We start from the raw sequence: 13,973 nt of genomic DNA, 5'->3' as shown, positions 1-13,973 counted from the left end.
AGATAATCTAAATGGCTACTTTCATTAGCAAAGAACAGAGGTAGGGAGACAATATCTGAACATGTACAACACATACAGCAAGCATATAACAGTTTTACGCATGAATACACAGACTGCAGATGCTGGAATCAGGATCAATCTGTGGAGGAACTCAGTGGGTTGGCCAGCTTCTGTGAAGGGTTGAGGTCCTGCATCAAGACTGAGAACAGAGAGACAATAGGCGGTATAAAGAAGAGAGGGGGCATGGCGAGTCAGAGGCAGGGAGATGATAGATGGTTCAAGGAGGGACGAGGGATGAAGGGCAGAAGTAGTCAGGTGAGGGGGGGGGGGAGAAGAAGGTGGAGACACAGGCTGGAGGGCGACAAGTGGGAACAAAAGGCTGAGTGTGGAATCTGATAAATAAGGAAGTTGATAATGGGAATCATTCAAGGGAGGGGTGGGCAGATGGAACCACGTGAGGAAGGGGATCGGGTGTATGGATAAGAGAACAGAAAAGGGAGGGCCAAGTATGGATTGGAAAGAGAGAGGGGGAAAAAAAACAGGGATCAAGGTTTACCTCATTTGGAAAATATAATATTTATAACATTGGGTTGTAGACTACCAAGGCAGAACACAAAGTGCTGTTCCTCTCGTATACTTTTATTCTCACCCTGTCATTATAGAAGGTTGAGGATAGACAGGTCGAAGCGGGAATGGAAAGGGGAATTCAAATGGCAAGAGCGCAGGATGGCCAATAGAAACAGAGTCGATTTTGCATTTCATCTTGCAAGGGTTGGGAAGGCCACATCGAGAATAGCAAATGCAATAAACAAGGTTGGAAGAGGTCGATGCAAATCTCTGCCTCACCTCAAGGAGTTGATTCAGTTCCTGCTGTTGGCATGGTTGGAAAAAGTGTTGTACCTCCTATGACTGTAGCGCCAAGTACTGTGGGTTGGCCGGAGAGGAATTTGATCATAATGGAATTTCAGAGAGAATGCATTCTGTGCAGAAGACAGAAAGGGGCCGGGCAGGGGAAGATACGACATGGTAGGATCCCATTGCAGCTGGCAGAAATGACCATGGTTGATGCAGTGGCTTGTATGGAAAAAGGTGAAGAGGTGACATGTGAGAGCACAAGTCTTGTAAACAAAGCAAGCGTGAGAGATGGCTCCATCAACCACAATAAGAGATATGCCACATTAAGAAAAGATGACATTTCAGATGTCCTGTAATGAAAGGCCTCGTTGAGAGCAGAATCCCGCCCGGTGAGCCACACGCAGCAAAAAGAATCCCAGTGAGCCGCAGCCGTATCCCAATGGCCGGCCTGACTCGACTCCCGCGGAACCGGGAACGTGTCCGGAGAGGGAAGCCCAGCAAGTCGCGGCCGTATCCCAACAGCAGGCCAAACTTGACAACTGCTGAACCGGAAACCTGCTCAGAAGGATTTGGGGGGGGAGGGGGGGGGGGGGGGGGACTGCAGCGGACGCTGGACAAAAATCTCAGCAAGAAGAACCAGGGGGTCTTACCTTCTGCGCCCTCAAGGTCAGCTGTATGAGGCACCCTCAGGGAACAAGGGTTGAAGAGGGCTGTGCGAGGAGAGGAGTAATGGTTTCAAGGGCGACCGGAATGGAGGCGATGGCTGTAAATAGGCCTTTGTGGCCAGCTGCAGCTTGCATACAGTCTTAGAGGGCTGTTCTGTACTTATCGGGGGATTGTGCTTATGCATGGTGATAGTCTTGCTGAGATGTCGGCAAAACAAGTATTTCACTGTACCTTGGTAGACGTGATGGTAAAGAACCACAGTAGAGATGGAGAAGTGGTTGTCATCCTTACAAACAACAGGATGGGAAGTGGTGCAGTCTAGTGAGTCAGTGGGGTTAGTGAATTCAGTAGATAGTTTGCCTCCTGTGATGGAAACAGGTGTAGAAAATGGAGAGAAGTGCTGCAATGGGTCCAAGTGAATTTGAGAGCATGGTGGTTGTAAGTATCAAAATAATAACATTGACAAGTTTTACATGTTGTAGAAAGCAACAACATTTTTTTTGTAATGGAGAAAGAGTTGGATTGGATATCAAAGGATAGGAAGATGGGCAGTTTCATGTAGACCAGCAGAGCGAGGTCCCAGACGAGTATCCAAGACTACACCATTAATTAGTAGGAAGTGAGAGGAATCAAAAGAAAGATTTCGAGAGCAAGAACAAGTTTCGACAGACAAATTAGAGTGTTGGAGAGGAATTGGTTGGTTATTTGTTGCAGAAAGCAGAGGACTTGAAGAGATTCCTGATGGGGCACAGAAATGTATAAACACTGGAGATCCACAGTGAAGATGAGGCAAGAGATCCAAAGTTGTTAAAATGATGGAGGGTGTGTGCGGTGTCCTGGGTGTAGGTGGGACGAGACATGCACTTCGGGGCTGGAGAATGGTAGCCATGAGGAAAACTGAAAAGGTCAGGATTGCTTACTTTGTATTTGGATACAGCAGAAGATTTAAGGCCTATAAAATTGAATGGTCAGTTAAAGGGCATGTATATTAGCTGGGCAGCAAATAATCAAGGACATCATATAAATTAGTTGGTTCAAGTTTTTAAAATAAGATGGTAAAACATATTCAGCAAGATGGAGGTGAAGCATGGGACTCACTACCTGGAAAAGGATTAAAGAGGAATGTTTTCCTGGTTTCTACTCACACACTGGAAATGAAATGCCTTAAACCAAAGCTAGGAGGAGCTGGAAAGTGGGATCCAATCAACTCCAAACCCCCCCCCCCCCCCCCCCCCCCCCCCGAACTTACAAATAAAATGCACTAAAATATATTTAACTAGACATTAAATATATGAGCTGCCACGTTTATGTAAAGGCTTAAATAGTACAACATGAAAGGCATCTGCTTTGCTCAGCATCTGCCTAACATCACAAAGTTATCAAACCATCAGAACGAAAGGACAGTTATTAATTCCATGTAATACAAGCCGAGTGAAGTTAGAGGCATATCAGGAACTCTCTCAAATGAGAATCAACAGCGTGAAGGAAAAAAAATTGTGGCCAAATAAAGCTGCCAGTTCTTGTACAGCCACTTATACAAGACTTGCATCATACTGAAGATTTAACACTTTGGTTGCACCTTGCCTATAGCATTAACAGGACAGTTAAACTGTAATTTAAGATGCAGCTGCACCTTATGTATAGCATTGGTTTACAATGCTACTTCATTGTGCATTATCTCAATGGTGTCAGATTAGGTAAAGGGGAAGTGCAACGAGACCTGGGTGTTCTGTACATCAGTCACTGAAAGTAAGCGTGCAGGTACAGCAGGCAGTGTAGAAAGCTAATGGCATATTGGCCTTCGTAAAGAGAGGATTTGAGTATAGGAGCAAAGAGGTCCTTCTGCAGTTGTATTGGGCCCTGGTGAGACCACATCTGGAGTATTGTGTGCAGTTTTGATCTCCTAATTTGAGGAAGGACGTCCTTGCTATTGAGGCAGTGCAGCATGGGTTCGCGAGGTTAATCCCTGGGATGGCAGGACTGTCTTTGAGGAAAGATTGGAAAGACTGGGCTTTTATTCACTGGAGTTTAGAAGGATGAGAGGGATCTTATAGAGACGTATAAAATTATAAAAGGACTGGACAAGCTAGATACAGGAAAAATGTTCCCAATGTGGGGGAGTCCAGAACCAGGGACCACAGTCTTAGAATAAAGGGGAGCACATTTAAAACTGAGGTGAGAAGAAACTTTTTCACCCAGAGAGTTGTGAATTTGTGGAATTCTCTGCCACAGAAGGCAGTGGGGGTCAATTCCCTGGATGAACTTAAAAAGAGAGTTAGATAAAGCTCTAGGGGCTAGTGGAATCAAGGGATATGGGGAGAAGGCAGGCACAGGTTACTGATTGTGGATGATCAGCCATGATCACAATGAATGGCGGTGCTGGCTCGAAGGGACTAATGGCCTCTTCCTGCACCCATTTTCGATGTTTCTATCAAGCAGGGAAAAAGCACCAGCTCAAAATAGGAAAGTACAGCACAGAAACAGGCCCTTTTGTGCCAGTGTCTGTGTCACACCTGATGCCAAACTAATCTCCTCTGCCTGCACGTGATCCACAATCCTCCGTATTCATGTGCCCATCTAAAGCTCTTAAACACCATTATGGTATTTAACCACTATGGCTCCATCATCATCCACAGCTAAATGTTCTAGTCAATCAACACCCCCGGTGTAAAAATACGTGACCCACATATATCCTGTAAACTTTTTTTCCTTATCACCTTTAAGTGTTTCCCTCTGGCCTTTGACATTTGCATCCCGGGAAAAGGTTCTGACAGGCTACCCTATCTCGGCTCTCGTAATTTGATATACTTCTAACAGGTCTCCGGCATTCCAGAGAAAACAATCCACGTCTGTCCAACCTCTCCTTGTAGTTAATCTTCTCTAGTCCAAGTAACATTCTGGTAAATCTACACCCTCTCCAAAGCCTCCACATCCTTACTGTAATGGGGTGACCAGAACTATACACAATACTCCAAATACAGCCCAACCAAAATCCTCCAAAATTGCATCATGACTTTGTGACTCTTGTACTGGATGCCTTGACTGATGAAAGAAAGCAGATCATATACTTTCTTTACCACCATCAACCTGTAGCGCCATTTTTTAGGGAGTTATGGGCTCAAACTTCAAAATCCCTCTGTACATCAATGGTCTTTCCATTAACTGCATACATTCCCTTTACATTTGACCTCCCAAAGTGCAGCGCCTCACACTGCTCTGATTAAACTCTATCTGCCATTTTTCTGTCCATTTTTGTAGTTGAACTATATCCTGTGGCACACTTTAACAACATTCCCCACAGTCCTTAACTCCAGCAACCTTGGTGTCATCTGCTAACTTATGAACCAGCCCATCTATATTTATGTCAAAGTAATTTATATTTACATCACAGAGGTGCCAATACTGATCCCTGCAGAACCCCAAAGGCCACAGTGATCCAGCCTGCACAATCCCAAAATTCTCTTGCATTGTCCTTTCCAATTTGCTGTAACAAGTGGAAATCACAACATTGAAGGAGAAAGAAAGGATGATGGTTCGGACAGAGAGTGCTTTGCCATAACTTATGATAAGGAAAACAGAAATCAAGCAAGAACTATGGCCTAACTGAATCTACAATGTGAACACAGCAGTATCAGCTATCTGCAATACCAATTGTTCATCACAATCGGGCCAATTTTTAAAGCACATCAGACCAGTTTACAAATTTAGGAATTGCAAAAAGGCACTTTTATGAGATGGTTTAGGGTAAAGTGACGTACTTAAGCTACAGTCAAGACTAAATTGGACCAAAGTATCCAAGCAGGAAAGGAAAGAATGCTTGTGGAGTAACACAAATACAAAAATAAAAATGCAGGCCATTGCAACAGGCCAGGACTGTACTTACACATCATACCTCTGCTGTGTAACTATTTTGTTCTTATTTTTGTCGACTGTGCTGGACGACTGGTGCAAAAAGTTGGGATTCATTTTATAAAGTTCTTGGAGCAGCTTCTGTTCATATTCTTGATGTTTCCCTGCCTGCAGAGGAAATTAAATGCAAATTAAGGAGTGTAAGGACAGTAAAAATAGCACGAAACACATGAGCATTTCATACCCATGATTAAGATAATGAAGTTGATCGCACCATAAAATTAATTACAATGGGGAGAATAGGTGTGGGTTGGGGGGGGGGGGGGTTAGGGAAAGGAATTAACTCCCCACCCCCGAATGAAAGGATCATATCAAGATATTAATTGGAAGAGGAATAAGCTGTTTGACCTCAAACTATTCACTCAGTTAAAACCGATTTTCTAACCAAACCGCTTTCCATAGCACTCCAAAATCTTCAACAGCTGCTAAGTTTCCATTCCACCCACTTGGTACATATAATTAAACTTTTCCATTGGCATTGCTAGTGAGGCTGGAATTTAATCGCGCATCACCCATTGACCTGAAGGTGGCAGCAGTAATCCACATTCTTCAATAGTCTGTCTGATAGCTGTTAGATAGCTCCAGAATTAAAAACAATTCCAGTGAATGAACAAGATGAGGTTTCTAAGTCAGGATGGGGTAAGACCCGATGGGCAACTTTTAGGTAGTGGCATTGCCATGAACTTGCTGTATTTTCCACTCGAGTTCATAGGGTTTGTGGTGTGGGGGATATTTCCCCAGACCGTACAAACTGTACACTCCATTCCTTAGAGTCTCATATAGTTTGAGGTGCACTCAAGGTTACAACCCTGACAGTTGCCTTTCACATAATGGAAAGGTTTGAGAGTCAGGTAGTCAATCGCCTTGCAATTACCAACCTCCGAATTACTTGCTTGGTAGCTCAGAGTTCATAGTTGGGCCACTGGTAACACTAATTTGAGGGTGGGGAATATGCCAAGAGTAAAGCAAGTGAATATCAAGTGATGGTAGCAACACCAATTTAGTGCTCATAGTTACAGCCTGGGATTGGTAATAGTCCAAATATTGCCTTGGTTATTACAAATTGTGTTATCAGAGTTTCAAATCTTAATGCAAAGCTCAGTTAAACTTCATTTCAGATCTTGTAACCAAAAATATCTCAGTAACAAATTAGTTAAAGGCATTATGTACCCAGTCACTGCCCTGACCAACTCCTGTCACGCTGATCATATCAACCAATGACCACAATCATTTTCCTTGGTGCATTGTACGACTAGTTTTACCTGGGCTCTTGATCTCGTCTGTGATCAAATGCTGCTTTCATGTTAAGGACATTCACCCATTTCTGGAACCAAGCAAGTTGGTCATTATTGAGACCAAGGATATAATGAGGTCTGGAATAAAGTGATCTTGGTGGAATTGAAATCTTGGGCGAGTCTCATTTGCGAGTACAATTAACTACAATTTCCATTACTTTGGGAATAATCAATATGGATTCATTACTTTATTGATGATGGATAATAAAATACTGACCTTGCAGACATATCCACATCTCCAAAAGAATAAAGAGCAATGGTATGGCAATTAGTTGGGTTGGATTTGTCCTAGTTTTTATGATGCTGTTCATTAAACACCAGTAGTGTTTATCTGCTTGAGAATATACATCTCATCCTTGGTAGACACAAATAGCTGGAGTAACTCAGCAGGTCAGACAGCATCTCTGGAGAAAAGGAATTGGTGACGTTTTGGGTCGAGACCCTTCTTCAGACCCTTCTCATCTATGGTATGTGGTAAACATGCTGCTTCATTTGAAATAAAACAGCTCTGGAAACAATAATTATCCATCTTGGCTTGTGCTGAACATATGCCCAAGTGATTCATCTCTTGTTCGTGGGTGTAAAATACACATCTAGACCCAGTCACTGATTGAGACTACAAATGTGGCCTTCACGTTTAGTATCAGTATTTTCTATTATAGGCACTCGTACCAAGATAGTGAAAATCTTTGGTTTTGTGTGGGGCATGCTGTCCCAGAAAATTATACCAGACCCAATAACATCAGGTAGCCCAAAAGTAAAAATAAACAGTGCAGAATGGTGTTACAGTAACTTAAAAAGTACAGATGAAGTGGATAAGGACGGCACCAAGGTACATTGAATGATTGGGGAATCATCTTTAGCATATGGAGCATAAAATTATTTGAGGCACACATAGGGCAAATAGTGAAAATCATTTTTGTCCGGGGTGGAAATGTCAAAGGCTGGAGGGCATAGCTTTAAGGGGGAGGGACAACATTTAAACAGTTGTGGGTGCCTGGAATATGCTGCCAGGGATTTGATAATGTGCCACACCAGAGGCGACCACGAGATACTAGCATGCATCTGCTGACTAGCAGAAGGAAAGAGTGGGAATAAAGGGATTTTTTTTCTGGTTAGTTGCTGGTGACCAGCAGTGATCCACAGGGGTTGATGTTGGATTCACTACTTTTCACATTATATGTTAATGATCGCACAGCAAATGGATGATCGCATAGCAAATTGTATGGTTATGCACTTTGGTAGAAGGAATAAAGGCAGTTCATTATTTTCTAAATGGGGAGAGGATTCAGAAATTAGAGGTGAAAGGGACTGGGGAATGCTGGTGCAGGATTCCCAAAAAGGTGTAAACAGTGGTAAGAAAGGTAAATGCAGTGTTAATATTCACTTTGAGGGTATTAGAATATAAAAGCAATATGAGGCATTACAAGAAGCTGGTGAGGCTACATATGTCCTATAGTGAGCAGTTTTGGGACCCACATGTGAAGAAGGAAGTGCTGGTGTTGGAGAGGGCCCAGAGGAGGTTTACAAGAATGATCCCAGAGTTAACATGTGGAACATTTGATGGCTCTGGACATGTACTCTCACATGTACTCTCTGAAGGTTTAGAAGGATGAGGGGAATGTCATTGAAACCTACCAAATAATGCAAGGCCTAAATAGAATGGACATGGGAAGATGCTTCCAGTAATGGTAGAGTCTAGAACTAGAGGGCAGAGCCTCAGACTAAAAGGATGTACATTCAAAATGAAGATGAGGAAGAATTTATTTAGCTAGAGGGTGGTACAAATGTGGAAATCATTGCTACGGCAGCTGTGAAGCCCAAGACATTGGGTATTATTAAATCAAAGATTGATAGTTTTTTTGATGTGCAAGGGTGTCAAAGTTTACTGGGAGCATGTGGTTGAGGGGAAGAAAATAGATCAGCCATGATGGAATGGCAGGGTAGGCTCGATGGGCCAAATGCCCTAATTCTGCACCTACGTCTTATGGTCGTGGAAGCAGATACTCCGTATTTAAGAGGCTTTTAGATAAGCACATGGATAAACAGGGAATCGAGGGATATGGATCAAGCCCACAGGGAGATTAAGTTAAATTGCCATCATGTTCAGCGCACATATTGTGGACCAAAGGAACTGTTAATGTGCTGTACTATCTGGTGTTGAAAGAAGCTCATCCACTTGAAGTGAAAATTTAAGACAGTTTGTAAATCAGACACACACATCAATCAAGGAAAATAATCAGCTAGTTCCAACATGCACTGAAGGGATTTTGATTCACATCTCAAATCAAGAAAGCATATTAATCTGCAACAGCTGATATTAATTCAAATGTTCTCGAATTCTTAAATAAACACCCTAAAACAACAGCTAAACAAGATAATCTGAATATGCATGCCTTGTGCTTTTTTTTAAAATCGACACACAGAAGACTGATGAAAAGAAATACAGGTGTCCACTTGAGGGCACTCTGGTCTAAATTACCCATCAGAGGACAATATAATCATAATTCTCATGAACAGGTTTGACGTATTGCTTACACTTCACATTCAAACCTGAAAGCAATTCTGAACCAAAATTGATAAACTACAATTTATTATTAATAGACACCAGGGTCTTTCTTTGTTTTACCAGAATAAATCTCAAACAATGTAAAAATGAGTTATTTGAAACCAATAAACTTATTTTTGTATTGAGGAAACAGTTCACCATCTAGTTTTGAAAGATGTGTCGTTATTTAATTGATGAAGGATTATATTATTGCAGAAAGACAAATTTCAAAGGAAATAAAGGATTGCGAAATTCAGATGTAACTGATTTTGCTGGGCGAGTAATCTTAGCCTTTTCTTAGATAGGTCACTGATACTTTATGATCTACAGAACAGCATATAATTCTACGCCTCACATTGTTCAAGTTGAATTTTACATATGGATAAAAGTTTAAATGTTTTTCCTACAGTAAACTAAGATACTGACAGAAATCCAATATCTTGTTTAAAATTTCAAAACAGGGACCTTGTCAGACAAATACTTGTCCTGAAGAAATAAAAACATGGCTGGAAATGCTCAGAATCTGAAATTGTGATAGTTTCTCTCTCCCCTTCCCACAAGTGCTGCCTGATCTGCTGTGTATATCCCCACCATTTCAGACTTTCATCACTTGAATGTTTCTGATTTTTACTGGACTTCATGAGAACATCACCCATTTTCTTTAAGATGGTGAACCTACCTGCATCTCTTCTTTCGTAAAGCTGGCTGCTTCATCCCCTAGCTCATGCAAGTACATACAGTCTGGTTTAGGACATTGCATATTCTTTAGGAAATAACTGCAATATTTTGTTGTGCCTAAAGATGCCTTGGGAGAAAGAAAAATGAAGTCAGTCATTGTAGACGCATCAACAATTAATCATTCTTACCCAGCTGCAATTCTTACATGATTAAGATCCATCAATTGTCAGCACAATTAAAAAAAGATACAGGTTTACATTACTGGTATTTGTTTGGTAAAGGGTTAATAGTTTTCAGTTATCCAGCTGCTTCGAGGTTCAGTGCTTGCCAAGAAATGCATGCTCATTCTACGGAAGTGAGTTGATCATCATAACACTATTCCCCCATTGGGCACAGGTCAAACAAACTGACCAGTGACTTGGCCGAAGGTAGACACTAAAAGCTGGTGTAACTCAGTGGGACAGGCAGCATCTCTGGAGAGAAGGAATGGATGACGTTTTGGGATGAGACTTGGCTGTTTCATTTCAGCAATACCTATATTTTTAGGAAGACGTTTTCTGGCGCAGAACAAGAGCCATATCCACCACAGATTTCGGTTTTGATGCAAAATCTTTATTTAAACACGCAAATACCAAATTCAAATGATTCAAAACAATTTGAAAGGATACTTCGACAGGGCAGTTCTTCTTTCACTTAAACTAAAAGTAAGACTAACAGCTTCTAACATCTCAAACAGATGTTAGGAGAATCAATCTTTTAACATATTAACAGTTTATGCATATGATCTACATAGAATTTTCAAAAATGAATTAGATAAATACCTGAAGTTGCAGGGCCTTGGAGAAAGGTGGCATCTATTGCAAAGTCCATGATACTCTACAGAAACTTTCAGAGTCTTATGACTGTTACATGGGTAAATTTTATCAGCATGTCAATTTACAGTGCGTTGTAAGTAATATTCTGGACATTATTTCAATAGCCAGCAATACAACTGGCAATTTATCTTTTGTGAGCACCACAGGATACTGAAATAGTGCTCAAAACTCAAAGCAAACAATTGTGCTTTGGCAAAGATGTGGGTACATAAATCTTTATGGGAAATCATTCTGCTCCTCTTTACCATATGGTCTTTATCACAGCAACTGCATTTTTGCTTATTTATTTCACAATTTGATACTTCATCTTGTGTTGGGTTGTTTGCACTGCAGTTATACAAGTACCTTTGCAGATCTGAAAACATAACATGCATTAATGTTCAAAGCAGTAGGCCATAAAGCAATTCCTTACCTTAAGTGTCCTGCCATCCACCACCACATTGTTTACACACTGTATTGCTCTTAGTGCGTCTTCAGACCGTATGTAGGTTACATAAGCACTAGCACTGGGACCCTTAAAGAAACACAATTTAATTAGCAACAAGGTTAAAAAAAAAAATCCTGCTTTTAAACATTCACAATCACGCAAGGCAACTATAATTAGAGCATATGATATAATACCGATGGAGTTGCCAGATTGTTCCTGCGCTGGCTCTTTGGCACTTGAATACAACACTAATACAGTATTAACTGGAAGAGAACCAAGAAGTAAAGGGAGAATCTTGGAGAGCTCCAAAGCCAGTATGTGCAAATCCACAAAATGCAATTAATACGAATGAGCTACAGATTTAAATATCATAATAAAGGATGGGGTCAAAAGGCAGAAAGCAATAAAAATGACAGAGCTGCAGGCAAAGTGCAGGGCAGGTGGATTAGCTCCACTGCCCTTGTGGACACCAACATGATCATGGGGTCAAATAGTATCCTCCCAATAGTTGCCATTTTATCACAATCCATTAATCCCACAAGCCAGCTCCTTGAGGTTTCTTTTTAAATAACTATTTTCCATCAAAGTATTCATTCAGAACTCCATTGTGCTGCTCATGAACTTGTCTCCACAATATTATCAATAAGTGCACTACAGGTAAGTTGTTGTAGAAAATGCTTCACGGTAGGTGTGTTTTTTTCTGCCACACACATTCAATTTATGCCTTTCCGTTAATGATTCTTCTGCCAAAGGAAACAGTTTTTTGCATTTACTGACTCTGAACCATTCATGATTTTCCATCACACCTTCTTTCAACATTTTGAACTCCAAGGATAGCAACACTCCTCTGATATTCCAGAAAATTCTGTCCATTTGCCAGAATTCAGATGATGCATATTAATCATATTCAGTAAGACCTCATGAATGAGATTACAAAGCAAAACAACTGCAAACGCTCGAAATAGGAAACAAAAACAGATGAGAGTAATTTATGGTGAGGCAGCATTCGCCAAAAAAGAAAATGGGTTAATGTTTCACATATTTGGAAATATTCTGACTACACGGTAGCGCAGCAATAGAGTTGCTGACTTACAGTGCCAGAGACCCGGGTCCAATCCTGACTCCAGGTGCTGTCTGTACGGAGTTTGAACGTTCTCCCCATGACCTGCGTGGATTTTCTTCGGGAGCTCTGGTTTCCTCCCATGTTCCAAAGACGTACAAGTTTGTAAGTTACGTGGTTTTGGTATAATTGTTTATTGTCCCTAGTGCGTTTTGGATAGTGTTAATGTGCGGGGATTACGGGTCAGTGTGGACTTGGTGGGTCGAAGGGCCTGTTTCCCGCACTATATCTCCAAATTAAACTAAACTACAGGTCATTGACATGAAACAGTAACTCCTCTATTCACATGTACTGCTTAACTTAAGATTACCCAGCAGGTCAAGCAGCATCTGTGGAAGCCCAGGAATGGTCAATGTTTTGGATTAGTCCTGTTGGAGGGTGTTGATTCAAAATATCAACTATTCCTTGACCTCCACAATACTGCCTGGCCTGCTGAATTCCTCCTGCAGTTTGTTGTTTGCTCTAGATTTCATCATGTGCAGTCTCGTCTGTCTTCAAAATACCCAGTATTATTTTTTCATCGCATGAATAATGTAATATTTTTAAGTTACATGTTTCCCAAAGTTTCTAATACATTGGCGCTCTGACATTTGCCACATAGAGTAGATTGATGTATTTTATTCAAAGTGAGATATTACACCTGGATGAAAAAACAAAGTAGGCTCAGAGTACAGCAAATCTATCAGCCATATTCTGGCAGACTGTACTAAATACCAAAGGAAGTAAATATAGGGCAAAATCAACAGATAAATGAGCTATTAGCTTGTGTAACCTTACCTGTGAACCTGCATATGATGTACTGTTGTTGATGACAACTTTATGTATTTTACCAAACTTCCCAAAATATTCTGGCCTTTTTAAAACCTGATAAAAAAAGGACATTTTTAGCTCCGGATTCAATTCAAAATCTCAGATTTATGTAAAAGTTTAAACAACAAGAGTACAAAACCAATTGTCTGAGCAATAATGTTCAACAAACACTAAGATGGGCCACTGACACGGAATTATCTGCAGTTTCTTTAGTCAGCCAACATAAAAACCATTTGGTATAAGCTTCATCATATGCTGAGCTGCTAAAATACATGGTTTGGAGGATATTATTCAAAATTATCCAGCTCACAATAAATACAAAACGAAATTGGTATGATGGTCCCATGGGTGAACATTGGCTCAATGCAACTGTCCCAAATTGCATATTAATTTTTTTTGTTCACAATTTTTTGCACAGTAACAATTTTAATATGCAGAGACCAACATGTGGACAGGTTTGATGTATATTTTGGTGATTGCAAGGACCTGAAAACAAATACTTAGACCAAATTGAAAAGCTGTCGAAAGATGGTTAAAATAAACAATCGGCTGAAAGTAAATGTTAAAGATGATAATCAAAAAGCTATTGTAAAGACATCATTGGCATTAATTTGACACAATACAATTTTTGCAGTTAAATTAAACCCGACTATTATTGCCCTACTGTACATCAGCCCCGCCATGTGTAATATGCTGTGGTTTCATCACATTTATCCTTAAGTCACCATCTGAACTGGACAACAGTAAAATCATATGGTTTGACGATTCCTTTTTGGGCAAATTAGCTGGT

General features: G+C 40.8%; 1 protein-coding gene across 7 annotated transcripts in view; it reads right to left on the bottom strand.

Annotated features, from left to right (window-relative positions):
- LOC144603584 (CCR4-NOT transcription complex subunit 4-like) overlaps positions 1 to 13,973 on the bottom strand; it is a 117,163-nt gene that overhangs the window by 60,001 nt on the left and 43,189 nt on the right. For 4 of the 7 annotated variants that reach the window (XM_078417004.1, XM_078417009.1, XM_078417007.1 and 1 more), the window contains exons 4-7: positions 13,151 to 13,237; positions 11,239 to 11,340; positions 9,953 to 10,078; positions 5,405 to 5,538 (exon numbers count right to left, since the gene is read on the bottom strand). In XM_078417004.1, the coding sequence (XP_078273130.1) occupies positions 5,405 to 5,538; positions 9,953 to 10,078; positions 11,239 to 11,340; positions 13,151 to 13,237 (449 nt within the window). The remainder of the gene's footprint in view (positions 1 to 5,404; positions 5,539 to 9,952; positions 10,079 to 11,238; positions 11,341 to 13,150; positions 13,238 to 13,973) is intronic. The other 3 variants (XM_078417005.1, XM_078417008.1, XM_078417011.1) reach the window with 1 other exon arrangement.

Source organism: Rhinoraja longicauda, chromosome 20 (assembly GCF_053455715.1).
Source record: "Rhinoraja longicauda isolate Sanriku21f chromosome 20, sRhiLon1.1, whole genome shotgun sequence".
NCBI lineage: Eukaryota > Metazoa > Chordata > Chondrichthyes > Rajiformes > Arhynchobatidae > Rhinoraja > Rhinoraja longicauda.
The sequence above is the reverse complement of the archived record's forward strand: the minus strand, read 5'-3'. Positions and strand labels throughout refer to the sequence as shown.